This window comes from Phocoena phocoena, chromosome 11 (genome assembly GCF_963924675.1).
Source record: "Phocoena phocoena chromosome 11, mPhoPho1.1, whole genome shotgun sequence".
Taxonomy (NCBI): Eukaryota; Metazoa; Chordata; class Mammalia; order Artiodactyla; family Phocoenidae; genus Phocoena; species Phocoena phocoena.
In genome coordinates this window covers 8947497-8974518 of record NC_089229.1, presented here as the reverse complement: position 1 = coordinate 8974518, position 27022 = coordinate 8947497, and the positions used below count along the sequence as shown (strand labels likewise).

General features: G+C 57.9%; 1 protein-coding gene across 1 annotated transcript in view; it reads left to right on the top strand.

Moving 5' to 3' along the window:
• Positions 1-27022, top strand: part of CACNA1I (calcium voltage-gated channel subunit alpha1 I) — a 102705-nt gene that overhangs the window by 45462 nt on the left and 30221 nt on the right. The window contains exons 5-9 of the mRNA XM_065886708.1: positions 8008-8167; positions 12753-13068; positions 14208-14300; positions 17596-17902; positions 20319-20740. Of these exons, the coding sequence (XP_065742780.1) occupies positions 8008-8167; positions 12753-13068; positions 14208-14300; positions 17596-17902; positions 20319-20740 (1298 nt within the window). The remainder of the gene's footprint in view (positions 1-8007; positions 8168-12752; positions 13069-14207; positions 14301-17595; positions 17903-20318; positions 20741-27022) is intronic.

The following is a 27022-nucleotide window of genomic DNA, read 5'->3' as shown; positions in this document are numbered from 1 at the left end:
GACACAAGATGAAGGGAGAGAGGCACTGTGTGTGCATTCATTCATCCATTCATCCAATCATCCGTTCACCCAAAGTAGCATCCACTAAGTGGTAACGGGGTCATAGAGAAGACTCAGATGCCGCCCCGTCTCTGTAGGCAGACAGTCAAGCCAGGAGCTCTGGGCCGGGGGACGTGTGCTCTAATGGAAGCATCAGGGCCGAGGGGAAGGGCCACCGACGTACTTTGAGGAGGCTTCAGACAGGAGGGGGCACAGGACGTTTGAAGAATGAGTAAAAGGGCAGGAAGGTACCCAGTGGGGGGGTACCTTCAGTGGCACAGGACCAGGCCCACCCTCTAGGGAGTGAGCCCTGACAGCCTTGGGGAGGAAACCAAGGCCTCCCCTGAGGTGGAGGGTGCAGGGCTGCAGACTCCTTGCCTGGGGATTGTTTCTTATCTCAGGAGTGGGCACTGAGGGCCCTCTTCAGCCCACAGGCCCCTCCCAGGCTGGGCTGGGGCCAGTAGCTGTGTCCTCGGCAGCCCAGCCATATGCTGCCTGGCCCGGCCTCCCGGTACCCACTGTGCCCCTGATTAGTTGGCACTGGCCATGGCAGGGGCAGCACACGGCCTCTCCCGGCTGCTCAGCGCCCTCCGCTGACCTGGCCAGACCAGGGAGAGAGGGGAGCCCCCAGGCCAAGCACAGCCTCGGCGCCCCTTGCCCCGGGCCTGGCAGAGCGGCCCCGCTAATGTGGGCTGACAGTTCCTGTCTGCAGAGAGCACCCCGGACCCCCAGGGGAGATGCCTGTCAGAAAGCACACCCCCGTCTTCCTCCTGGCCCCCTACTGCCACCAGGGCCCTCTGCCTCGCTGCTGCCCAGCTTTCCTTAGGGCGGAGGGTCTGGTCTGGGGGGTCCCCGGAGAGAAGGGGTGAAAAGATTGAGCAGCTCCATCAGTTTGCCCACCTGTCATCCATCTCCCCCAGCTCCTGGCTTTAATTGCCACCTAGAGACCATTTCTACCCTGATGCCACCCACATGACGCTCCAGGCCATACTTCTCTCTCCTGAACCCCGGACCCTGAGATCTTACGAAGCAACTTCACATGGATGTACACCACGCACCCCAGACCCCACCCATCCCCGCGGACCCCCATCTTTACTGAGGGCCGCTCCGTGCCTCTAGTCTCGGAGATGCCTGGGTTCCTCTCTACCGCCCGCATCCACATCCCACCCCTCGGCTCAACCTTCAAGAGGTCTCCTGAGCCCAGCCACGACCCCCTCCACTGCCATGTCAGGACCAGCCACTTGTGCATTATCAGGATGGCAGGCAAGCAATGGCTGGGCCGGGCCAGGCAGGGTGGAGAGGACAGGTGGGCAGAAGCCCTGGTCCCCACCCTGGAGAGTCACGGAGGAAGCCCAGCGTCTGGCCCAGGCAATCTCAGCAGGGAGGGCACCAGGCAGAGGCTGCATCTCTCCTGGGCGCCCCCTCAGTGCTCCCCATTTCTGTCCCAGGGGAAGGCAGGGGCTGCCCTCGGGAAGCAGCCACCATGTGGCCACTGTCACCCTCCTGGCCTTGCAGCCCACAGGCCCGGTACCCTTTCCAGAGATGCGTTCTCATGTGCCAGGGTCACACAGGTGTGTTTGTAGACCATCTTGCAGGCTGGTGCCTCCTAACGGGCCTCCTTCCTCCTCCCTGACCCACACCGTCCATTTTCTCCCCAGCAGCTGGGAGACCATGTCTCTCTTCTGCCCACAACACTCAGAGTGAGTCGAAGCCAGAGTTTCTCATTCACCTGCAGGCGGCCCCGTTTCCCTCCTGTCTTTGCCCTGGCTGTTCCCTCTGCCTGGAGAGCTCTTCCCCCAGCTGTGCACACAGTTGCTCTATGCATCTTGCTGGTGTGGCCTTTCCTGGCCCCCATTTTATACCAGCCTGACCCCCGGCCCCAGCCTGGCCCTCCCCATCTGCTCCCCCATTCTACTTTTTGTGTTCGTAGCACTTACCACCCAACAAATGAGGAAATGTACTTACTTATTATGTTTGCTGTTTCTCTGTCTCTCCCTACCCCTACCTAGAATGTGTGCTTCACAAGGGCAGGGGATTTGGGGTGTGTGTGCGTGTGCGTGTGTGTGTGTTTCTGTGTTTCAGGCCGTGCCGCGTGGTGTGCGGAATCCTAGTTCCAGGACCAGGGATGGAACCCTTGCCCCCTGCAGTGGAAGCTAGGAGTCTTAACCACTGGACTTCCAGGGAAGTCCCTTTTGTGTGTTTTTTTAAACTGATGTATCCTTAGAGCTTAAAACAGTGCCTGGCACGTAGTAGGCCCTCACTAAACATTTGTTGAAATGATCCATCCACTCAGCCATCACTCCTACTTTCGTTCAAGCTGCCCTCCTCGGAGGGACCGCTCTGTGCCAGGCCCTGGGCTGGGTTGGAGGATGTGGAACACCCCGGTGGGCCTTGCCCTCCTGGTTTCCGGCGGGGAGAGGAGGGCAGAGCTGCGATGAAGGTCGACAGCGTAACAAGTGCTGTGACGGAGGGAGGACGGGGCTGTGGCAGCTCATTGCGGGAGCACGAGCTCAGCCTGGGGACCAGAAGAGGCGACCACGCAGCTGAGTTTTAAAAATGGAGGAGAGATGGACTTCTGGGCGACTTTGAGGGCCCGGCGGTGACCCAGAACCTGGGCTTTCCAGGGACTGAAGTGGGTCAGTCTGGCTCCAGCATGGACCCCGTCCTGCCGTGGGAAGTGCCCCCGGCATTGCAATAGCAAAGGAACCCCTGTGGCGGGGGTGGGGGCAGAGTGTGTGCGGAGGTGGGGAGTCAGGGTGCCGGGCGCGTCTGCTGTCTGGCTGGAGCAGCAGGTTCAGGTGTGGCATGGAGGGCGTGGGGGGCGAGGCTTGGGAGATAGACTGGAGCCAGGTTGTGGGGGCCTGTGAAGGGGGCATGGGGGGCAGTTGGGATGAAGATTTACACTTTCCCCATGGGGGTGGCTGGGCTGCTGGAGGCTTCTAACTTTGGGGGCACCCCACTCTGAGGTGTCCTGGCCTTGGGGTGTTTCTGAGGCTGGACAGGAACCACCGTCCTCTTCTGTAGATGAGGCCTCTGGGCCCCAGAGAGGGCAAACTCTGTTTCAAGGACGCCCAGCCAGAACTGGGACCCACATGTCCTGTTGTGGGTTGATGCTCTGGGTGCTCATCAGGGTAGGGGCTACATTGAATGTTCTGAGGACTCTGGGGTCCTCTTTCCCTTCTTAACTAGGGAAGCAGGGCCCTCAACCATGCTTGTGGGTCGCCTGCAGCCTGCCCTCACCAAGGCACACCTGGTCCCCACCCCAGGCTGAAGGCCTCAAAAGTCACACTAAGAGAGCAGAACCAGGTAAGCTCATCCTGAGAGAGGAAAAAGGAGAGCTATGGGGGAACTAGATGCAGGAAGCCTTCCTAAGTATCTGGGAGTCAGAATCAGAGAAGACTGCCTGGAGGAGGAGGCTTTGGCTGGGGGACGGTTTGGAGGGAGACAAGCAGGAAGGATGGTCCGAGGCAGATGGTGATGGGTCTTAAAGGCAGTCTCTCTCTGTCTCTCTTTCTCTCCATCTCTGTTCTGTCTACAGTTCTCTCTCTGTTTCACTTTCTGTCTGTCTCTCTCTCTCTCCTGTACACAGTGCCAGGGGAAATGAGGGCAGAGTGGAACCATCGGATTTGCCTTAGCTAATTACTTACTTGACCGTGGGCATAAAAGGAGGATTAGCTGGGCTCTCACGGGGTCCTCCCTGGCTCCCTAATCGCGTAGCCCCTGTTCCCTGGCACGGAAGTGATGAACTCGTTCTGAGCCCCTAATTAGCTAATTATGTGGTGGCTCTGTGGCCCTGGGACTCCCTGGGCCCCAGGGGGGCTGTGAAGTGAGCTGCGGCCCAGCTCAGCAGAGGGTGGCAGGAGGGGAGGAGGGACCAGGCTGCCATTCAGGGAAGCCAGCCTGGCAGGTTCTCAGGAGCATTTCAGAATTTCAATGTCCTGGAGAACTGAGAAATGTAATTAACTGAGCAACACAGGCTGGGCCCGGGGAGTAGACATGGAGAAGCGGGGCTGGGATGGTGCAGAGCTGCCTCCTGCAGGCCTTTCTGATCTCACCCCTTCTCACAGCTGCCACCTGGCCCTCCGTGCTTGCCTCCTGTCTCTGTCCTGTCCTCCAGGATTACTCCTTCCCCTTTAAAGCCCAGAGCTGACCAAGCGCTCGCCCTGTTTAGAAATCTGCCCATGGACCACCCTGACCAGCCACCTAACAGAGAGCCCCGCCCTCCTTAGACCCCCAAGCACAGTCTGGATGCCCTCTCTGAATGGTCACCCCTCTGCAACTTTGCCACAGCTCCCGGCATCCTGCAGGGCCCAGCTCGAGTCAGCCCCTCCAGGAATGGGCCTGGAGCTGCCCTCACTGCCCAGGCATGGTCCGTTTCCCCAACACTGTGGTCCCCTGACCCCCTGCTGGTAGACTGCAAGCTCTACCAGCAGGGGTAAAAAATGAGGGCGTAAAAAAATGAGGATTTTGGTTTCCCCATGTGCCCAGCACTGTGCCTGGTATGCAACAGTATTTATAAGTGTTTGATGAATGAATGAATGATGGGGCATCAGAAAGGCCTGCAACTGAATTAACATTTGGATGGATTGCAGGGTGCTTGCTCTGTTTTCTCGCTTCCCTCTTCTGCACACCCGCTGGCTACCCTGCAGTGGCGGGGGGTCAGACGTGGCGAGGTGGGGTATTGAGCCTTCACTCACCCTGGCTTGCTCTCAATTAGAGAGCAGGAGCTTACAAAGGAGCCCCACTGCCTTTCCCAAGAGGAGGCTGACCTAGTTTTGTGGGGAGGGAGGATGGGGGTGGGCATTAATTATTGATTGGAAATCACTCCATACAGAGCTTGTGATGCAAATCCCAAATAACTACCCTCATGAATAACCACCTCAGGGGCTTCCCTGGTGGCGCAGTGGTTGAGAGTCCTCCTGCCGATGCGGGGGACGCGGGTTCGTGCCCCGGTCCGGGAAGATCCCACATGCCGTGGAGCAGCTGGGCCCGTGGGCCATGGCTGCTGAGCCTGCGTGTCCGGAGCCTGTGCTCCGCAGCGGGAGATGCCACACAGTGAGAGGCCCGCGTACCGCAAAAAAAAAAACCCCAAAAAACAAAAAAAAAACTGCCTCAGCCATCACCCCTGGAATAAATAAAAATCTGGACAGGGCCACTGTTCTCCTTGTCACCATCCTTCCATCCTCCCCTCTCCAATATTCCACTCCCTCCCTATGACTTAGCACATCATTCATTCACAAGCAGTCATTCAATAAACGTTGGCTGAGCCTCTGCTCTGGGCCAGGACCTGCTGGGTTCCAAGAACACTGAGGTGACATAGACACAGGCCCTGCCCCCAGGAGGTTAGAGCCAAGTGGAAGAGACAGGAGGGTAAACAGATGACTACACACTAGGGTTAGAAGAAGATTGGATGTTGGTGTAAGTGGCGCCCCCAAGGTCGTGCAACCTGCACAGCAACTGGGCGTCCTAGGCTGGGTCAGAGGTGCTGAGGTTGCCCAGAACAGAGGAGACGGAGAGGGGGTAGAAAGGGCATGGGAAGCCTTCACAGAGAGAAAGCAGATACTTCACCGAGCTGTGGTGGCTGAATAGAGGTTTGCCAGGCACAAGAGAGACAGAAGAGTGTTCTAGAAAGAGGCAGCAGCATGAATAAAAAAGCATGGAGGTGTGAAATCCCATGGTAGCTTTATGGAACTTTAAATAATTTGATATTGCTAGACATAGGATGCACACTGGGGACGGAGGGAGGCGGAGAGGAAGATGAGGCTACAGAGGTAGGCAGGGTTCACAGGAATCACAGGATCTTGGGGGGGGGGTGTGCGCTCAAGGGTGACCCAGCAGCTCTTGACACTCTTTGGGGCCACAGACACTTGCGTGGACCTTCTTCCCAGAAAAATTCATGGCATCATACTTGCATACTTTACAGCAATTCCATAAGGTTCATGGACCTTCTGTAGTCCTTCCACGGACCTCCCCCAACCTGCCAGGGGTCCACAAACCACAGCTTCTGTAACTGATAAGAATGCCAGCACTTTTCATACATAGTGATGACATGCCCAGATTTGTGTTGTAGATTGTGTTATCAGGAATCACTACCTCTCTGTCCTGGGCTCTGCCTTCCTTGGGCTGGCTTCAACCCCAGGCAGGCATTATTCCCGGGAGGCAAATGGCCCCAGCAGCTCCAGGCTTAACTCCTCCCAGCTTGTAACCTCTGCAGAAAGAGAGCATCTCTTTTCCTGTAGTTCCAGCAGAAGTCTCAGTGCAGACTCTCATTGGTCCTGGATGGAGTCACGTGCGCATCCTGGACCAATCATTGAGGCTAGAGGAACAGGCTATGCTGATTGGCCAGGCCTAGATCATGTGATCTCCATGTCAACCCACCCAAACCACAGGACTGGAATGGGGGAATTGGTGCTGTTTTCTTAGGACTGGGAAAGGGAGCTGGGCAAAGCTACAGAGGTGACCCACCTGTCTGGGGCTTGCATTCCTGCGGATTCTCCAGTGACTGGGTTGGCTGGATCTTCCTGAGGAGTCAGGAGGGAGTGGGCGACATGTAGACAGTTACTGAAGCTGTGCAGATGATGTCACCCAGACTTGGGAAAGCTGGGTCCTTTTCACAGCTGGGGTACTGAGCCCGCGGGGAGAGAGAGGGCATGGAGGGTGCAGATGGGTCAGCCCAGGGCAGGAGGGGCAGAAGGGAAGGATGGGGAGACAGACGTGAAGGGTGGTAAGTGTGTGGAGCAGTGCCGGAAGCTGAGCATCTTCACTTCCTCTGTGGGGCAGGAGCCCCAGAGTTTGCTGAGAGTTGGGTGTGGGCCCTGAGCTGGGGAATCTTTGTAGAGTGGTTGCTGTCTTCTTGGGCCTGTCTGATGAGGGGCCTTATCCTCCAAGAGGGGAAGGGACTGGTTCAGGTCCCACAGGTCCCAGAGGCTAGCAGGTGAGGATTTGAACTCGAATCTCTCTAAATCTCTCTCTAAATCTCTCTAAAGCTCTCTAAAGCTCTATGTGCTTTCCACAGGCTTTCCCTACCTGAGGCATTTCAGGATGTCAGACCTCCCCAGGAGCACACATTCTGCCCCCCTTCCCATGCCTGCCTGAAGCCCGCTTCAGGTCACCCCCTCGCCCTCCCTGGGGATGTCTGTCTCCACTTCCATTTCCCCACCTTCTGTTTTGCCTCTGCCTTGGGTTGTTCATTACAGCTATTTCTTAGGAAAGGAAAAGTCCTCTTCCTCTGGCATCAGGCCAGGTCTGAGTCCCTCGGCTGGCCAGGGTTCTTCTGTAGGTGACTCTGAGAGGTCTGCCTGGTTCCATCATGCAGTGGGCGGGTCGGCAGGGTGGTTTTGGCTGGTACTGATGTGTCCTGGCAAGGTCAGGGAACCACTGACTGCCCCGGAGATGAAGGGCACTTATTAGTCTCCTACTGTGCCCATTCTGGGTGGGTGCTGGGCATAGGGAGATGAGCTGGCCTCAGTCCTAGGCCTCCGGGTACTTGGGGGTTGTGGAAAGAGTGCTAACTTGGTGTCAGGACACCTGGTTTAAATCCAGACCCTGCTGCTTCCTATCTGTGTGACCTTGGGCGAGTAGCTTCAGTTCTAGGAACCTCCAGTTGCCTCTTCTATAAAATAGGGATAATATTACCACCCTCACGAAGGAGATCATATTTGTGCATTACCCAGAAAGGCGATGGCACATAAAAGGTGCTCCATAAATGCCTGCCTATTCACCCAGAATCTAGTGTAAGTGTCGTGGGGCCCAGAGCCATTTCCATGGCCTCTGGGAGGAGGGGCAGGTACCAAGGAGGAAGTCTGTCTGGTGGCCACTGAGCAGGCTGAGGACAGTAAGGAGCCCCTGCCCACATGTCCCACCTCTCCTTTCACTGCCCCCTCTCTGTTCCTCTAACCCTGCTCTCCCTCTGTCCTCTCTGGGACCTCTGCCCCCGTCTGCCCATCCCTCCACCCTTCCCTCTCTCAGGTATGCGGATCCTGGTGAACCTGCTCCTGGACACGCTGCCCATGCTGGGGAATGTCCTCCTGCTCTGCTTCTTTGTCTTCTTCATCTTTGGCATCATCGGCGTGCAGCTCTGGGCGGGCCTGCTGCGCAACCGCTGCTTCCTGGAGGAGAACTTCACAATGTGAGTGCAGTCCCACCCCCACCCCGTACCCACCTGCCCCGGGCTCCTGGCCAGCTTTAGCTGGGGGATCAGTGGCGCTGAATGTTTCAGGGCTAGGAAGGTCTCCACATTGAGACCTGGTCCCGATCCTTATTTCCAGTGGTGCAGGGAGATTAAGGGATGTGCCCAGGTGAGTTGGTGGTAGGTCTCTCATGAATGGCTGGACACCAGAATGAGCACAGAAGCCCTCTGGGCTCTCAAAATTGGTATCCAAAAGTCCCAGTCCAAGATAGGCCCTTAGATGCTAATTCAGTACCTAGTGACTCTTACTTAACACCTAGTTTTAACTTACTTGGGAATTGGGACCAAAAGAGTGGAAGCAGCAAACGAGAAGGAGGTTGGGTAAGAGGAAAAAGGGCAGTTAAGATCCCAGCAGAAGTGAGGACAACAAGGAATAAAGAGACAGAAAACCTTCAAAGCAGACATGGAAACTGGCTTTCTAATTACAGCACAGACGTTCCTATCAGTGACTCTGAGTCATCAGGGAAAGGTCAGCTCGCATTCGGCCCACTTGTGTCTAAAAGCAGTGGGGCGAGCAACTCTTCAGAGAGATGATTGTCCAGAGCTATGTAAACAGAAATCAAGCTTTCGCTCTTGGAGGAGCTGCGTTGAGTTATCTGAGAAATGTGACATCTGCAGAATCTCAGCGACGAGGGATAAGCAGCGTCTCTGAGTGTACATACATGCCCATATGTATTTGGACATGGCTATACTTTCATTTTGTTTCACTAATATGCGTTAGCGCACTCCTGCTGTGTGCCAGGCCCCAGGGAGACTGAAGTAAAAAAGCATTTTCATTCATCCTCTCACTCGACAAACTCATCCAAGTGGCAGCTCTTGCCCAGCCCGTGCTCGGGCCGAGGACACAGCAGAAGGTGGAGTTCCTGCCCCTGGGGAGCGAGGACTGCAGGAGGGACAGTTCTTGTCCCTGGGGACACTGCACAGGCGTGGGCTGGGCCTCCCTCTTGGCCTGACTGTTGGTTGTGGGGATGGAGCTAAGCTGGAGAGCCAGGGGGAAGCCTGGGGAAGGGACTGACCCGCCCATCACTGTGGGGGAACAGTAGGGTACCTGGGTAGATCAGGGACAGGGCACCCTTGTGGGTAAGAGCCCTGTGGGGGGCAGGGGTGCCCTCACTGTGTCAGTCATTTGGAAGAGGTAGCCCCTGAGTCAGGGCCTGGGGCAGCAGGAGAGGAGGACCCTGCTTCTCCTGGTCTGGCCTTCAAAGATGGAGACGGGTAGGTATGAGCTCTCAGCTTTGGGTTCAGGTCTCATCCAGGCCCCTCCGTGCCATATGGATCTTTCTCTAGGTCATTCCAACATGGCCCCCTCCTCATTATCCCAGCTCAGCCCCGATGTCACCTTGTCCTGGAGGCCTTCCCTCACCACCCCCCTCCCCCAGACCCTCTATTGTCTTATCCTGCTTGATTTTCTTGGCACTATCTCTGTCTGAAATTATGTCACTTGTGAGTTTATTTTCTTGGTTGTTGGGTATCTCTAGACCAGTTTATTTACTTGGTTAGCAAGGATGAAGCGCTTCTGTGTGACAGGGGCCGTGGAGGTGATGCTTGACTTTTGATCCCTTGTGGAGACCAGGAAACGGAGGCTGAGAGAGGAGAATCTTGCTCCAGGGCACCCAGCTTGGCGAAGTGAGAGATAGAATTAGAACCTGGGTTCCCCTGACTCTAAAGCCTGCTGTGACTGCCCCCTAGGGAGTGTGCGCGAAGCATCCCTCCAGGCACATAAGCCCCTCAGGAGACCCCAGATGGTCACTTGGAGCGTCCGTGATGAGTACAGAATCAGGACGATGTCACCCAGCTAGGAAGTGGCAGGGCCCGGAATCTGAGTCCTGGTCTGGTGTCCTCTGCAAAGCATCTGGTCCCTTCTTGCCGATTCTGTCTAGGCATTAATGCACACACACGACTGTTTACACCCCAGACAGGTTTTAAAAATGAGAATGGCTCTGGCAGCGTGTCTTGAGTGTGTTTTTCATCAGTGTTTCTTATTCCACGAATGAATAAGAAGCTGGCGAGCCAGCTTCTGTTGATGGACCTTGCGAGGTTTCCAAGTTTTTGCTCTTACATACAAGCCTGCAGGGAGCCTCGTGTATGCTTGCAATCTTTGTGATCAATGGCTAGACTCATAATGTCTAGTCAAAATGTAAGGCAAAAAAAAAAAAAAAAAAAAATGTAAGGCATTCCTCAGAGATATCGCGGGTTTGGCTCCAGACCACCACGATAAAGCGAGTCATACGACTTTCTTGGTTCCTCAGTGCGTATTATGTTTACACTATACTGTCGTCTATCGATTGTGCAAATAATATTAAAAAGAGAGCATACCCCAATTAAAAAGTACTTTATTACCAAAAAATGCTAGCCGTCATCTGAGCCTTCAGTGATTGTAATAGTAGCAACAAAGATCACTGATCACAGATCACCACGACAAATGTAATAATAAAAGTTTGAAATATTACAAGAATAATCAAAACGTGACAGAGACACAAAGTGAGCAAATGCTGTTGGAACAATGGCGCCGACAGACGTGCTCGATACAGGGTTGCCACAAACCTTCAATTTGTAAGAAGTACAATAAAGGAAAGCTCAAAATAACCGAGGTATGCTCCTGTGTCCATTTCTTTTAGATACTTTTTTTGGTTAAGGTATAGATTACACTCAGTAGCAGGCAAGGCTATTAAGTGCTCAGTGAGGTTTTAACCTGGGTTGCACATCACTGTAAATCTACCCTGAGAAACTCACTGTCCCCGGCAAGGCTCCCTCCTGCCCTTTCCCAGTCACCTTCCCCCTCACCCCAAAGTAGCAGCTATTCTGATCTCTATCACCATAGATTCCCTTTGCCTGTTTCTGAGGTTTCTTTAGATGGAATCATATAGGCCGTTACCTTTTGTGTCTTCATCTTTGTCTCAGTGTCTGTGAGGTTCATCCAAGTTGTTGCTTGTGTATTTCCTTTTTTAAAAAAAAATCATCTCTGGATTACTTATTTTTTTTAAAAAATATTTATTTATTTAGGCTGTGCCAGGTCTTAGTTTTGGCATGGGGGATCTTTGTTGTGGCATGCAGACTCTTAGTTGCAGCATGCATGCAGGATCTAGTTCCTTGACCAGGGGTCAAACCCGGCCCCATGCTTTGGGAGTGTGGAGTCTTACCCACTGGACCACCAGAGAAGTCCCTCCTTCTTTTTCACTGCTGTGAGGATTCTGCTGAGTGAATATACCACTATGTGTTTTTCCATTCTCCTGTTGATCTGGGCAGTTTCTGGTTCTTTGGCTCTATGACTGAGGAATACTCTTGTCCATGTCTTTGGGTGGATATTGCCATTCCTTCTCTTGGGTAAATTCTTAGGGGTGGAATTGCTGGGTTAAGGGAGTGCATATGTTTATTGGCTTTAGTAGATTTTTTTTTTTTTTTTTGAGGTACGCGGGCCTCTCACTGTTGTGGCCTCTCCCATTGCGGAGCACAGGCTCCGGACGCACAGGCTCAGCGGCCATGGCTCACGGGCCCAGCCGCACCGCGGCATGTGGGATCTTCCCGGACTGGGGCACGAACCCGTGTCCCCTGCATCGGCAGGCGGACTCTCAACCACTGTGCCACCAGGGAAGCCCAGGATCTAACTTTTTTATTTTCCACATGGATAGAAAATGTCTTAACACCATTTACTGACTAGTCCTTCTATTCCCCATGGACCTCAAAAGGTGTCTCTATAATATACTAAGTTCTCTTCTATACCTGGGTTTGTCCCTGTGCTCTGTGATGTTCCACAGTTCTTTCTGTTCCTGTTGCAATACCACACTCTAATAATAATCATACTTGTAGAGTATTTTGTTCTTCTGTAGGGCTGTGCTCCACTCATCTTTATTCTTTTAAAAAATTGTATTGACTGTTCTCCCGTTCATATAAATCCTAGAACCATCTGGCCAGGTTTCATAGACAAAAGCATGTTGAGATTTTGATTGGGATTGCAGTGAATCATAGATCAGCTCTACAGGATGGGCAGGGCAGGCATTGTCATCTCTGTTTTACAGATGAAGAAATTGAGGTCCAGAGAGGGGAAGTGACCAGCCCAAGGTCACATAGATGGGAGAGGGTGGGGCAGGAAGGTATCTTACCTTCATCTGTTGAATCAGTAAAATTTAGCATTTGTATGTTAAACACCTACTCTGCTCCGACCACAGTGTGTGGGTGCTTGGGATGCTGAGACCCAGTCCTTTCCCTAAAAGAGCTCCAGCCTCCCAGGGGAGTTGGGTGCACTTTTCCCCAAGAGCAATAATGGGGGTGAGTGCAGGGCCCAGTCTTCCCTGAGGCTCCCCCAGGGAAGGCTCCCTCTTGGTGTTGGGGGGGACCCCGAAACTGCCCACAGTGGGCAGGTGGGAGTTTTGGTGACCACGGCAGAGGTGGGGAAGGGTGTCCCAGGCAGGGGGAACAGCCTGTGCGAAGGCCTGGAGGCGATGATGGCATGTTGGGCCAGTCTTGCCATGCTGTGTGGCAGTGACCCCTCCCCTTCTCCTCTTTCCCCACCATCACCTGTGGACAGACAAGGGGATGTGGCCCTGCCCCCCTACTACCAGCCGGAGGAGGACGACGAGATGCCCTTCATCTGCTCCCTGTCGGGGGACAATGGCATCATGGGCTGCCACGAGATCCCCCCGCTCAAGGAGCAGGGCCGCGAGTGCTGCCTGTCCAAGGATGACGTCTATGACTTTGGGGCGGGGCGCCAGGACCTCAACGCCAGTGGGCTCTGTGTCAACTGGAACCGCTACTACAATGTGTGTCGTACAGGCAGCGCCAACCCCCACAAGGGCGCCATCAACTTTGACAACATCGGCTATGCCTGGATTGTCATCTTCCAGGTAGGGCCCTCGGGCCTGGCACCGGCCCCCATGCTGGGTGGGGTGAGCAGCTTCACCTGGCAGGCGGGGCTCTGTGCTGGGGGTTTGCCACCCGTGTCATTGAAATCTGCCCGTCCTGCCGGCACAACAGGCGCTATCAGCCCACGTCAGAGCGACTGAGATTCGAAGAAAGGGCTGTAGGCCCTCAGGTGTATTGCCTGCTCTGTGCCTCAGTTTTCTCATCTCTAAAATGGGGGTAATAACAGGTCCCCCCCCGCCTTGAGTGGCTGAGAAGAATAAACCAGACGATGCCAGCCGAGCCTAGTGTGCAGTGAATGCTCAGTCAGGGTTGCCTTCCTGCTGTCGCCAGAAGGAAGGACGGGGCAGGTGCAGAGGGTGGTGGCTGAGAAGCCGCTGAGGGGTCTGCTTGGCACGCTTTGCTCCGGGGAGCAACAGGATCACAGAATTCAGAGCTGCAAGGTGTGATGTGATCACAGCCCAGCAGCTGCGTTTTGGGACCCTTCGGCCCCGAGAGGGTGGGTGGCAGCGACCTGGCAAACGCTCTGTGCATTTGCCAGAAGCGAACAAGACTGCGGTGCTGGGGGCGCCGGGCGTTCGTCTCGCCCAAGGCTCCTCTGCTTTCCTCTCTGGGAGAGCGCACGGGCGACAGAGTCACACCAGGCTTCTCACAGCCCCCGTCCCGGGCTCACCCGAGCTGCGCCCCGACCCTGCCAGGAGGGCTCTGTTGATCCCACACACTGAAGAAGCAGCCGAGGCTCAGAGAGTGGCCCAGGGGTGAGCTGGAGCCGCAGCCCAGGGCCCCCTGCTTCCAGTCCTTCTGCCTTGGTGCGGAAGACTGGAAGGTGGGGGGCTCTGGAGCGAGAGGCACCAGGTTAAGTCCCTGGTCCATTCCTTCCTGGCTGTGTGACATTGGGCAAGCGTCCTAACCTTCTGAGCCTCGGTTTCCCCACTTGCATGTTGGGGATGAGGATGGCTGCCCCGTGGAGCCCTTGGGAGAAGTACGAGAGGGGACGTGTGTAGAGTGTCCCGGCACGCGGTGGGGCTTCTGTCTGGGGCAGCTTCCCCTGTGCTGCCTGCCTTCCTGGAGGCTCAACCGTCTCAGGCTCTCTCTCTCCTCTTCTGCTCTGTCCTGCCTGCAGGTGATCACCCTGGAAGGCTGGGTGGAGATCATGTACTACGTGATGGATGCTCACTCGTTCTACAACTTCATCTATTTTATCCTGCTTATCATAGTAAGTGTCGGGGGAGCTGGGGCTCTCTGGGCAAAAGCTCAGGGACCCATGGGCCAGGGGACCCCAGGTTGGGGGCGGGGCTCTTTGGGAGTCCCCAGGGTGCCCCTGCAGAGCCCGAGTGCTGAGTGGGAGAGAGCGGGAGGGGCAGTTTGTAAATGCAGCCGAGCAGCCGGTGGCTGAGGGAGCTCGTCGGGGTGGCTGTGGAGGCATCCATCACTTCCGATTGCCTTCAGTTCTCATTTCTGGGCATTTAAGTCCACCCGCTGCTCCTGCCTGTGTTTCTCTGCCTCGTAGTCTCTGGGAATACATCCTTTTATGACCATAGCAGGGATGCAGCCTCAGGATGGAAGCGTCTCAAGGGCTCCAGCACCTCCCTCGTTTCCTGGGGCGGGAAGATGAGATGCTGTGAAACAGAAGCCCAGGGCTGCTTCCCGGGCAGGGTCTGGAGGGGAGGCTGAGCCTGGTTGTGAACCGGTAGAACTCCCTGAAATTCTCGGAGGGACTCCCAGCTCTCGGGCAGCTCTGTCTTGTGGGGGAGACCTGGAGATGAAGGGGTGTTCTCTCTGGCCCCAGAGAGGGCCCGCTGTCTGGCCGGCCCCTCCCGCCTTCCCCTGCACAGTCTCCCCAGAACGAGCTCATCCGCCTTGTCACGCCTGGGTGCAGCTTCAGCCACAGCACAGTCCCCAGATGTCAAGGTGATTCACTCCTGGGAGAGTCGCTGCTGGCTCCCTGCTGCTGCAGGGCTGGGATCTCTGGTTTCCTGGCTGTGGGAGAGAGCACGCTTGGGACTCCGGGGCAGCACCCCATCCTGGGCTGCTGGGACTTTGACCTGGGGGCTCAGAAGCCGACCTGAGACACCCCCGCTGTTGGCTTAGCTTTGATGCCTTCCTGGGGGTGCTGGGGCCTTGGACCCATGAGGAGACACCCTAGATAGAAAGAGAGGGACCCAGGCTTTGTTCAGCATTGCCGTCCATCCACTGGCTTGTTCATTCCCTAGCACATTCAGGGAAGCCTGCTCTGCGCCAGGCCCTGAGCCGAGTACTGGGTACTGAGCAGTGAGTCAGGCCCTCCCTGCCCCCTGGGAGCTCACAGTCTGTGGGGGAAGATGGGCTACAGCAGACAGGTACCAGACTGCATCTTAGGAGCCACCACCGAAGGAAGTCCAAGAGGCTGAGGGAGCCCACAGGAGGCCTCTCACCCGGCTTGGAGAAGGGATAGGGGAAGTGAGAGGCTTCCTGGAGGAGGGGATGCCAGAATTGAGCCTTAAAGCCTGGAGGGGGAAGAGCCAGAGGAAGAGCCTTCTGGGCAGGGGACGCCTCACAGAGACCCTGAGGCCAGACGGAATCCTGCAGTGGGGGGACTGTGAACCACTGAGGTTGCGAGAGGAGCCTTGAGTTCCAGAGAGAGGCTGGAGGACGCTTCATCTGCTTCTGATGGACTTAGGGGTGGAGTCTGGGGTTGGTAACTCCCAACATGACCCTGGGCAGGACCCTCAGCCCCCTGAGCTCACGGTGAAGCGGGAAACAGTGACGGCACCTGGCTCACGGGCCCTGGGGAGGGTTAGAGGAGACAGAGCCTGCGACTGCACAGCCCCTGGCACACAGTACATGCTCAATAAACATGTCCTGCTGCTATGATTGCTGCGATTATTGGGCCCCGGGGGGCCCTGTCACAGGAGAAAGGGTGAGGATGCTGAGTTTTCCAGGTGCTGGGAAGCACCCAGTGAGCAGAGGCTGAGTGACCGTGCCATTCTTTTACCCTCACAACCCTGGCCACGCAGGGTCACCTGCTTGTTTCCCAGCTGTGGACCCTGAGCCCCAGAGAGGTGAGGTGCCTGGCCTGGGCCACACAGCCGGTGAGGGGTCCTCAGACTTTGCACGCAGGTCCCCAGTACTCCTTCTGAGTGCAGAAGTCCTAAGCTCATCCGAGCCTTATGTTTTTGATGGGGAAATGGAGGTCCAGAGGGAATGGGGAGCTGCCTGGTCACCCAGGGACAGCAGCCACAGAGGCGGGCTGGGTAGAGGCTGCCAGGTGTGAGCTCCCAGCGGACGGGGTCCGTGACCCTCACACAGGCCTGCCGAGCGGGTCTCCAGGAAATGCGGAGAGAGCAAATGAGTGAGGCATCTTCTTACTTTAGAGGCAGGGGTTTTTCCCAGAGTCCTCTGGGCCAGGAAGCCCCCCCGCTCCCGCAACCCCTCCTGAGCCCCAGCTCCCCAGCTATGCTGTGGGGGAGAGGAAGGAAGGGAGATCAGTGACTGGGGCTGCGGCCTACAGGAACCTTCTGGCAGGCAGCCTGGAGTAGGGTGAAACGCACACTGCCCCCTTCCTCTGGCAGGTGAGAGTCTGCCGCTGAGTCTGTTCAAAGGCTTAGCATGTGCCTGGGAGGTGCCTGCCTCTGGAAACTGGGGCTCTTCTGCCTGCAGTGGCCCCTGGAGCTGGGCCCTGGGACTTGAGGTGGCAGAATTCCTAGCACTAGCCAGGTAGCCTTTCCCCATCCAAGCCCAGATAAAGATGCCCAGCTAAGCCCTTTCTGAGGGAAGCTTGTCTTTTCTTGTCTGGAGGCCCAAAGTCAGGGCCGTAGTGAGGGCAGGGCTGGGGTGCGACTCAGGGCTCGGGTAGCCTGAGGGGGGCTGTGGCTCCCACCCTGCCCTCAGCGCTGATGTCCCAGGTGGGAGGGCAGCCGTGGCCAAGGCCTAGGGGCCTGAGGGGAGAGGGCTTGAAAGCAGGCCTCAGGGGGGCCTGGGGAGCTGCCTGGGCCACCGCTGTCCTGAGCCCCGGCCTCCTCCCAGAGCAAGGCCTCAGCGCTCTTTTCCTGTCCCTATTTGTGCCCGTGCCTCTCCGTCTCTCTGGGCGCTCCGCCCTCCCCTCCTCTCTCCCTGTCTCCACCCGCCCCTGTCACTTTGTGCTTCCCACACCCTCCGTTTCTGTCCTCTCTGAGCCTGTCTCACTCTCCCCTGGTGTCCCTCTTTGCCCTTGTCTGTCTGTACCCCCCTGTCTCTGGCTGTCTCTTTCCCTGTTCCATGTCTGGGATCTGCCCCTGCCCCTCCTCCGGTCTTCCTTTCGGCCTCTGTATCCCTCTGCTTCTCGCCCTGCCTCCATCCCTCCATCTCCATCGCCGTCTCCCCGTCTCCATCGCCGTCTCCCCGTCTCCGTTGCCGTCTCCCCGTCTCCATCGCCGTCTCCCCGTCTCTCTGTCTCCTTCTCTGTCTCCCTCTCCCACCCTCCCGCCCCTGCTCCCACCTGCTCTCACCCCACCGTCCCCTCTGTCCCTGTCCTCTCCTCCCGTTGGTCACAGGTGGGCTCCTTCTTCATGATCAACCTGTGCCTCGTTGTCATAGCGACCCAGTTCTCGGAGACCAAGCAGCGGGAACACCGTCTGATGTTGGAGCAGCGGCAGCGTTACCTGTCCTCCAGCACGGTGGCCAGCTACGCCGAGCCCGGCGACTGCTACGAGGAGATCTTCCAGTACGTCTGCCACATCCTGCGCAAGGCCAAGCGCCGGGCCCTGGGCCTCTACCAGGCCCTGCAGAGGCGGCGCCAGGCCCCGGGGGCACCCGGCTCCACCAAGCCCAAGCCCCACGTCAAGGAGCCCAGGCACTACGGTAAGTGGCCCACCTCCCCTGACCTCCAGGGTGCCCCACGCAGGCCTCATGTGCCTCTAGCTGGGGACTCAGAAACGGCACTGTTTGCAAACGTGCCCTTTCTTCCCAGCACAAGCAGAGGTATCCAGCAAGTTCAGAACCCGGACCTTCCCCTGGTAGCTCCAGTCCACACCCCCGGGTTCCCTGCCCCCTTTCCTGACCACCTGCTGGTGCCTGGCCTGGGCTAGCCCTGCGCTTGGGGGACCTAGCCCTGCCCTGGAGGAATTTTCTTCGGATCCCATGTGTGCACAGGGACTCGGGCTCCGCCCTGGGAACCATGCTTGAAAGAATGAACAATAGTCTGTCCTTAGTCTTGTGAAACTATAAAATCCCTCCACCGCTGTAGCCTGTCTCCATTCTCACCCCGCTGATCCCCCATGGGTTCCTGTGGCCGCCTGCCTGCTTGCTAGCACACCTGAGCAGCGATGTCGGGCACCTGGAATGAAAGGGCCGTGGCCAGCCCTGCAGAGAGAGGCAGGGCATGCTGGGGACACACGAACACTGTGATCTGCTCCTGCCTTGGGGCCATTTCTCCTGCTCGACTGTGCACGGTTCCAGAGAGTTAGCAGCGTAGGCTTGAAAAGGGGTTTCCATTTGTTCTCTCATCTGTTCTAGAAAACAGTCCTGCGAAGGGAGCAGAGTGAGTAACATTAGCCTCAGCGTTCAGATGGAAAAACTAACGTCCAGAGGGATGAAGGGAGTCACTTAAGGTCACAGTGTCAGTGACCAAAGCTCGGCACTGAGGACGTCAGAGTTGCAGGCTCTGCTGAGCCCACCTCTAGCGGGACGTGAACCGCTCCCGTAGGAGGAGGCAAAGGGCCACAGGAGGTGGGCCCCACCCCAGGCCCGGTCCTGCCCCCAGGCGGTGCCCACAAGGAAGTCAGCCAGCGTCAGCCCAGAGTAGGCGCAGCTGTGACGGTGGATGGCCCGGCTCCTCGCCGTGGAGTGAGGATGAGGCCATGCACTGGGGGAGCCGGCCACCCCCAGGCCCTGCCCCTGCAGGTCTCACGTTCTGGGAACCTGAGGTTCTCGGAGGCAAGCTGAAGAATTCATCCTCAGAGCTGCCGCCCAGCTGCCCCCAGGGGGCCAGCCGTCCAGGCGTGGTCTTGGAGGCTCCAGGTGGCCCGTGGGCTGGCCCAGCACGTGGACAGGGGAGCTGGGGTCGGGCAAGGCTGGCACCCCATGTTCCTGGATGACGCGGGGAGGGGTGTTTACAGCTCAGGGCTTCCTGCTGCCGCCCATCGCCCTCTCCGTGGAAACCTCGTGGAGAGAAGCCCTAGACAGGCTTCTGGAGGGAGGCCGTGCCCCCTGCCCTGGGCCTTCGTGCCTCCCCCATCTCCCTTCCTTGGGAAACAAGTGTTAGGGGGCCCAGCCCCATGTACAGTCAGGCTGGGAAGGGCTTTGCCGTGACCTCCAGCACTGAGGTGGCCCACCCTTGGGCTTCCGGCTGCCCCACCGGTCTAGAGGGTGACTGAGTCAGAGCCTTGTCCAGACACAGGGAGGTGTTTGGAAGCAAGTGTGGAAATGGACGGTAGACATTACAGGTTTTTCTTTCCCTTTAACGTCGTTTATTTATTTATTTATTTTTTGCTCCGCAAGCCAAACCTGTGTATTCTAGGAAAACACAGACAAATATAAAGAAGGAACCAAACTATCCAGAAAGAGCCTCTCTGACACCCCTTTTGAAATGGTTCACAGATCACAGAACGTGGGTCCAAGACCGGCCCAGCTTCTCGCACTCTCCCTGGGCAGCTGGGGGGATGACAGCTCCTGCCCCCTCCCAGGGTTAACCCTGACTCAGCTGTGTCGGAGGGAGTCGTAGGGGTGGTGCTTCTAGAGCAAGGGCTTGCCCCTGCGCCGGCTCCACGCTTCCTCCTTGGTGATAGGCCCCCCACACGGGCGGGAGAATTGAGGAATGCCGAGGCCACCTTGGCTTCCTCTGAGGGGTGTCTACCCTCCACAATGGCCTTTTCAGCCGTTTTCCAAGCTCCATGATATCATGAAGCAGGACGGTGGGGAGGGGCTGGGGTTCCTGGAGGGTCTTTCAGTGACCAGACTGGGGCCACGGGGCGGGAGGTGACAGGGCGAGGACACAGCTCTGGGCTCATCCCGCGTATTAACCACAGGATCCGCCCCGTGGCCCCGGTGTGTGGGTGTTCCTGGTGCAGCTTTTCCTCGGGGGCCAACAAAGCCCAGAGGGTGAAGCTGTTTCCCCAGGACCCACGAGCCCCTTGGCCTCCAGGCAGGGCTGGCGGCTTCCAGGCAGACCCTGTGGGCACATGCGAGTGGTAACCCAGGTTGGGGCGGGCCTAGTGCGCGCGGGGGCCGTCTCCTGCGGGACCCGAGGCACCAACCCCGGCCTCGGCTTCTTTTCCAGAGCTGTGCCCCCGACACAGCCCCCCGGACTCGACGCTCCACACGCTGGTGCAGCCCGTCTCTGCCATTCTGGCCTCCGACCCCGCCAGCTGCCCCCGCTGCCAGCACGAGGCGGGCCGGCCGCCCTCAGGCCTGGGCAGCAGCAACTCGGGCCAGGAGGGCTCAGGCTCCGGGGGCTCGGGCGACGGCGAGGACGAGGCCGGTGGGCACGGGGCCCGGAGCGGTGAGGATGGGGCCTCCTTGGAGCTGGAGAAGGAGGACGAGGAGGGGCGGGCGGACGGGGCTGCCTGGCTGTGCGGAGACGTGTGGCGGGAGACGCGAGCCAAGCTACGGGGCATCGTGGAGAGCAAGTACTTCAACCGGGGCATCATGATGGCCATCCTGGTCAACACCATCAGCATGGGCATTGAGCACCACCAGCAGGCGAGTGTCGGGAGGCGGGGCCCACGGGGGCCTGTCGAACGCCGCCGTCTGTCTGTCTTCCCCTGACCTGCGGCCCCTTCAGCCACGTGACCTCAGTGCCCAGCCCAGGGCCAGGCACAGAGGGGGCGGAGCTCAGGGTCAACAAGTGACCGAATGGCCGCTTGGAGTGTGGACGGGGGGATGGGGTTCCTTTCCCTCTGAGCCTCCCAGCGTGGACACCAGGTCCCCCACGACCCATCCCCCGCCAGTCCCTGCAGACTCCTAACTTCCATTTGTCGCCTCTCCATGTGACCCTCCCGTCTCTTCTCCCCAAAACGGCTGGAGTGGTCTTTCCAGAGGCTGGGAGCGCCCCTGCCCCCAAACTTCCAGAGCCCCCGCTGACCTTGGCACAAAATTCAGATTTTCCACTGATATTCAAGGCCCTTTGTGCTCCACCTGCGGCATATTGATACCTTCCGCAGGTGGGACGTCCTCCTGCCCCTCACGCCCCCGACTTACTCCCCGCCTCACCACAGCCCCACGGCACTGAGGGGCCCCAGGGGTGCCCTGCGAAGGCTGTCCCCCATCTCCCTTCTTGGCCAAACCTGTGGTTTCTTCTGTCTTCAGCTCTGGGTGCGTGGGGCGCAGGGAGGGTGTTGGCTGCGTTGATTGGTGTGTCCCAGGCCCCCTAGGCCATCGGGGGTACTGCTGGGGGTTCACAGGTGAGATGAGTTCAGAGAAAGGGTCCCCAATGGGGGATAGCACATGGAGGAGGGCATGGCTTCTGGGAAGTAGCAGGAGCACAGGGAGGATGTGTACAAGAAGGTCTTTGTGGGGACACAGAATGGAGGGCTCTGGGGGCTTCGCACAGATGTCCCCAATCCATAGGTCACACCCTGGGTGACAGCCTGGACAAGTCCAGCCCTGGATCCATTTGGAAGAACATCATTTTCTGCCTCCCACTGTCCCCCGGCTGCTAGGTGGGGTCCCTCCCTTAAGCTGTACCCCTTTCCTATGGGGCACTCCACCTGGCAGTTGGCGACCCTGAGGCCCAGGGAGGGGATGTCACTGGCCCAAGGTCCCATAGCCAGTCAGGGGCCGAATTTGAACCCACATCTTTGTGTGGCAAGACTGACACCACCGCAGAGTTTAGGGTTTCGACGCCTCCTTGGCTTCCCCGTGGCCCTCTTTCTGCAGCCCCTCCCCCCTGTGCCCCATGTGGGCCACACTCTCACGTCCCTCTTCATTCGCTCACCAGGCACAGGCGTCATTCAATTTACTTAAATGCGGCCCCTGGGGCTGCCGCCACACTCTGCGTGGAGCTGCCTGTTTGCCAGTTATTCTGGCTTAACTAAGTGTCTCTGGGGAGGGCTGGGGAGGCTTTCTGCAGGGTAAAGCTGGTGAGACAGGCAGGCTGGACCCCCTCACCTAGGGTCCAGCCTTCTGGCCTTTGCCTGGCCCAGCATCCCCGGGGAAGGCCCCACAGGGAACCTGCACTGTTGGGGTGCTGGCTCTAGCTTCTGGGTGGGGCAGCACCAAGGGCGCCTGTCACAGTCCTGCTACACCAGGGCCTGAGCACCATCCCTGCCAGTGGCTTGTGGAACCAGCTCGCCAGAGCCAATTTTCTCATACTCAAGGATTTTGCGAGCCCATCGTTATAAACAGTTGGTAGCTTGAAACTGGCCATGGTGGGAGTATTTACACCATGGAAATTGACATACGCTGCAAATCAGGGCTGTATTTTTCAGAGGCCCGTTTGCCAGTGTACTACTGGTTCCTGCCTTCCCAGACATCCCTCCATGGCCAAACACGGTGGCCAGGGTGGCTCCAACCTCTGGGTCCAGCTTCTCCCTCTCTCCGCAGCCCCAGCCTCAGGCCAGGCTATAGTCCCTGCCCAAGCCTCCTCAGGGTCTTCCTGCCTGGCCTGTCCCCCCTCACTCCTTCTGCCCCGTCCTTTTGGGCAAACTTTCTTTTTTTTTTTTTTTTTTTTTTGCGGTACGCGGGCCTCTCGCTGCTGTGACCTCTCCTGTTGTGGGGCACAGGCTCCAGACGCAGAGGCTCAGCGGCCATGGCTCACGGGCCCAGCCGCTCTGCAGCATGTGGGATCTTCCCGGACCGGGGCACGAACCCGTGTCCCCTGCATCGGCAGGTGGACTCTCAACCACTGCGCCACCAGGGAAGAGGGCAAACTTTCTAGCCTCCGGACGGGGGAGCCTCTTCTCTCTGGCACCGTAGGACCCCTCTTGGTCCCCGCACTGGGTTGCCCTCAGCAGGTGCTCTCTGCCCCTTCAAAGGATCCTCCCTGGCCTTCTCATCCACATGCAGGTGCCCTAACTTCGTGCCCTTTCCGTCATAAGGATTGGCTCCCTGGCACCAAGTGCCAGGCCGCGAGCCAGCCTGGTGTATTGAGTCCTCACAACCATCCTCAAGACAGGTATTAACAACCCCCCTCCGCCCCCCCCGCCCAATCCCAGCCACACTCTGAAGACCACCGCCAGAGAGCTGCAATTTGCCGCTCCAGGTCTGGGCTCCATCCCTGGTTCTGCTGTCGGCTGGTAGGGTGGCCTTGGGCAAGTCACTTGGCCTCCTTCGGCCAGTCCCCCATCTGGAAATGGGCACAGAGACCCCCTACTCCCAGAGTAGCTGGGAGGGTTCGATGCATTCAGAAGCCTGGCGCATAGTAGGTGCCCACTCGTTAAGAAAGATTTGTGACTCTTTTGTTGGAGCCTTACACCACCACCCTTGGGGTAAGTTTACCAGCTGGCGTCTGGAGCCTCAAAGAATTATTAATTAAGGAAAAAGTGAGGGGGAGGGAGAATTTTAAAAATACTCTCTTTAAAGCAGCTCTGAGCGGCAGCCATTGTTTGGCCAAGCTCTGCACAGGGCCTGCTTGTGGGGGGCGCAGGAAGTTCTGCTCCTCGCCCCTGGCTCCCAGACGCTGCTGGCAGGAAGCCCTCCGCCCCTGAGGTTGTTCTGAGCAGCCCCTGAGGTGCTGCCTGCAGAGAGAGGCGGCCCAGGGCTGCCAGGGGGCAGCGAGAAAGGGGGGAGCTGGAGGAGAGGCCGGTGAACGCTCGCAGCCCCTCTCCCGCAGAGCAAGTGACCGCAGAGGGAGGCATCGTGGCGGCCCCTGCCGGCAGGGAGGTTGGTGTGGCCACCGGGTGGGGGCCCGGGGGGGCCGGTGGTGAGGGCAGGACAGAGCCTGGGCATTGCTTTCCGGCTCCGTCTGTGAAGTGGGGCCACCCCGGCCTCTGTGGTCACAGGTGCTCGAATGAGAGGTGAGACTGTGGGTGCCCGTGGTCTTTAGGTGGCCACTGCTGCTAAAATCACAAGGGAGTGTCACCAGGTTCCTCGTGGCCACAGCTACTCCTTGCAGGGACTGGCCTAGGAGGAGGTGACAGGGGAAAGTGGGGGTCAGCCAGGCAGTGGCCTGTGTGTGACCCATGAGGTGTTCAGATGTTGCAGAAGTCAGCATAGCCCTGGAGGGGAGTGGGCCCGGAACAGTCTGTGACTGAGGCTGGGTGACAGGCAGGTGGGCGGGGTCGGCTTGGGCAGCCAGATTTCTCTGTCATCATTTGCTGTCACATATCTTACCGGTGTGATCCCCTCGGCAGCCCCCGGGGCAGGCGGGGCGAGTGTCTTGTCCCCACTGGGCAGATGGGGAAACCGAGGCTCAGAGAGGCGGACTGGCTTGCCCAGCGTGATGCGGTGAGAAGCTGAGATGCTGAGGCTGAATTGGAGGTTCCAGGAAGCCGACGGGAGGGTGTGGGGAGGCACTGCTCCTGGGAGCAGCCTCTCTCAGCCCCTCCCTCTCCCAGCATTCGCCCGTCCCGGCCCATGACTCCTCCGGAGCTGTACCAGGCTGTCCTGGAGCTAGAGGATGCTCACCACGTCGGACAGCAAAGAGAGGGTCAGGCTTTATTCTCTTTTCAGCAGTCTCAGCAAGTCACTGCCAAGCCAGATCTGGGGTGACTCTGGGAAGAGGAAGATGGAGTGGCTCAGTACCTGACATTCCAGCTCTGTGAGGACTTAGGGGAGAGAGACACCAACATGAGCTGCAGTTGGGGAAGGCTTCCTGGAGGTGATGGCACTGGAGATGGATCCTGAAGGACGACTGGGATTTCATTAGACAAAGAAGGGACAGATGCAGGAGCATGGGCATTCCTACGAAAGACCCTGAGCCCTCAAGGAGGATGTGCACCTGGGGCAGGGCAGACAGCCCAAGAGGCCAGGGGCTGTCAGACCATGAAGGGTCTTGAGACTGGCTTTATCCTTAGGGCAGTGGGGAGCCGTGGAAGGCTTGTAAGCAGGGCAGTGACCTGTCCGTGCTGAACTGGAGGCTGAAGTCAGAAGAGTGGTGCAGGTGAGGGCACCTGGGCCATGGGGAGGTGGGGCGGGCCAGAGGGAGGAGACCTGGGTTTGAGATCGGATTTTACCGCTGCCTGGCTGTGGCCAGGGACAGTCACTTCTCTCTGAGCCTCAGGTTTCCTGGCTGTAAAATGTGGATACTATAGGGTAATATTTGAGCTTAGACGGGATAATCCGTGGAAAGTGCTCAGCACCGCCTGGCACATGGGAGGTGTTTCAACACCAGCTGCCATTGTTATCATGAGAATGATGTTGGGCTCAAGGGGTTCCTGGGGGCAGCTTAGAGACCCCTGTCCAGCTGGGCCCTTATCTGGCCCTGCAGAAGTGGCCAGAGGCTGGGTAGCTGGGCCTCCCAAGCCTGGCGTCCAGCAGGAATGAGCTGGTCCTGCCCCTGCCCCATCTCCCTCTGCTTCTGGCCTCACCTTCAGGTTGCAGCCCCTCCTCAACGGCCCTCTATCCTCCTGCCTCTGGCTTAACCTGGTTTTTCTGCCCTTCGGCACCTCCTCTTCCATGGGGTGGGCCTTTGCCATCTCCAGCCACCTCTCTGCAGTCTCTGCCTGTCCGTCTGTCTGTCTGTCTGCCTGCTCTCTCACTTTCTGGCTCTGTCTCTGACTCACAGTGTCATGATCTTGGTCTTTCATTATGTGTTTATCTCTGTTTTTCTCTCTCTGTCTTGTCTCTCTCACACCCTGCATTTGCTTGTCTGTCTATCAGTCCACCTCTCTTCCGAGTCTCTCTTTCTCCATCTCTCTCGTGGCTGTCCTGTCCCTCTCCACATACCACCCCCTTTGGTCTCTCACTCACTGTGTATTTGTCAATCTCTCTCTCCTGCTCGCCGTCTCTCTCATAAAAATGCTCGTAGGAGTGATGGATGGTCCATTAGAAAAAGATTAACAGGTGTGCGCTCGACTAGAGAAACAGCTCTTGCGAGGGAGGAGGGGAGCAAGTGGGTGACCTACCTTTCGGGGAGAGCAGAACTGCAGGCTCCGCATCTGTGTCAGGTGGGCGGGAGTGTGTGTGCAGTGCGTGTGGCCCTGAGCAGGGCGACTGCCATTACGGCCTGTCAGCGTCCAAATCTTTCACCTCTGTTTTGGGGGGCTAGGAAATTGGTAGCTCTGAGGAGCGCCTGGGCCCCGGCTCGGCCGGGGATGCCGGGCCCCAGCCCCTCCCCCACTGGGGGCCTCTCTCAGGGTCCCACTCCCCTTTTGGGACCATTTTGTGAGTCAGATGTAATTACAGATGGAAATGGTGCCTTCTCCTTTTATCTGGCCTTGAGAGGAGCCGGCAGTATTATTAGATTTCCCAGGCACCAGGCGGGAAGCGGGAGGGCTGGGTTGTTATTTTTTTCTCTTCTCCTTTTGGCCCAAGTGGAATCAAAGTCAGGTGCCTGAGGCCCTGTTGCTCGGTGCGGGGGTGGGGGGGTGGGGCGTTGGGGGCGGGTGGCTGGGCTGGGGTGGGCGGTGCTGATGCTGGGAACTCTCCCGCCTCCCAGCCCGAGTTCGGGCTGGTCTCTTTGCCTGGACAACCTTCTCTTCTCCCTGTCACCCACTCCCCCTCTCGGCTTTGAGGTCTCCCCGAGATGTCACTCTCTATAGGAAGCTGCTCCTGACTCCGCTGCCCTGTTCCCCCAAACCACCCTCAAGTTCCCTCTGTTTTTGTCACCGCCGGGTGGTTTGTTAACTCGCACGATGGGCTTTGCCGGCGGAGACTGCACCTCTCAAGGGCAGGAAGAACGCGCTGATTCATTCACCACCGCCCACCCTGGGCAGCACAAGCCCGGCCCCTGACGGATGCTTGGGAGGCCTGTGGAGTGCATGCAGTGATGAACAAGTGGATGATGGATGGACGAGTTTGGGGAGGTGTGGGTGTGGATACCAGGAGATCAGTTTGGAGTCTGACTTGGTGGCTCTGCCACAGCCTTGCCGGGTGGCTCTGAGC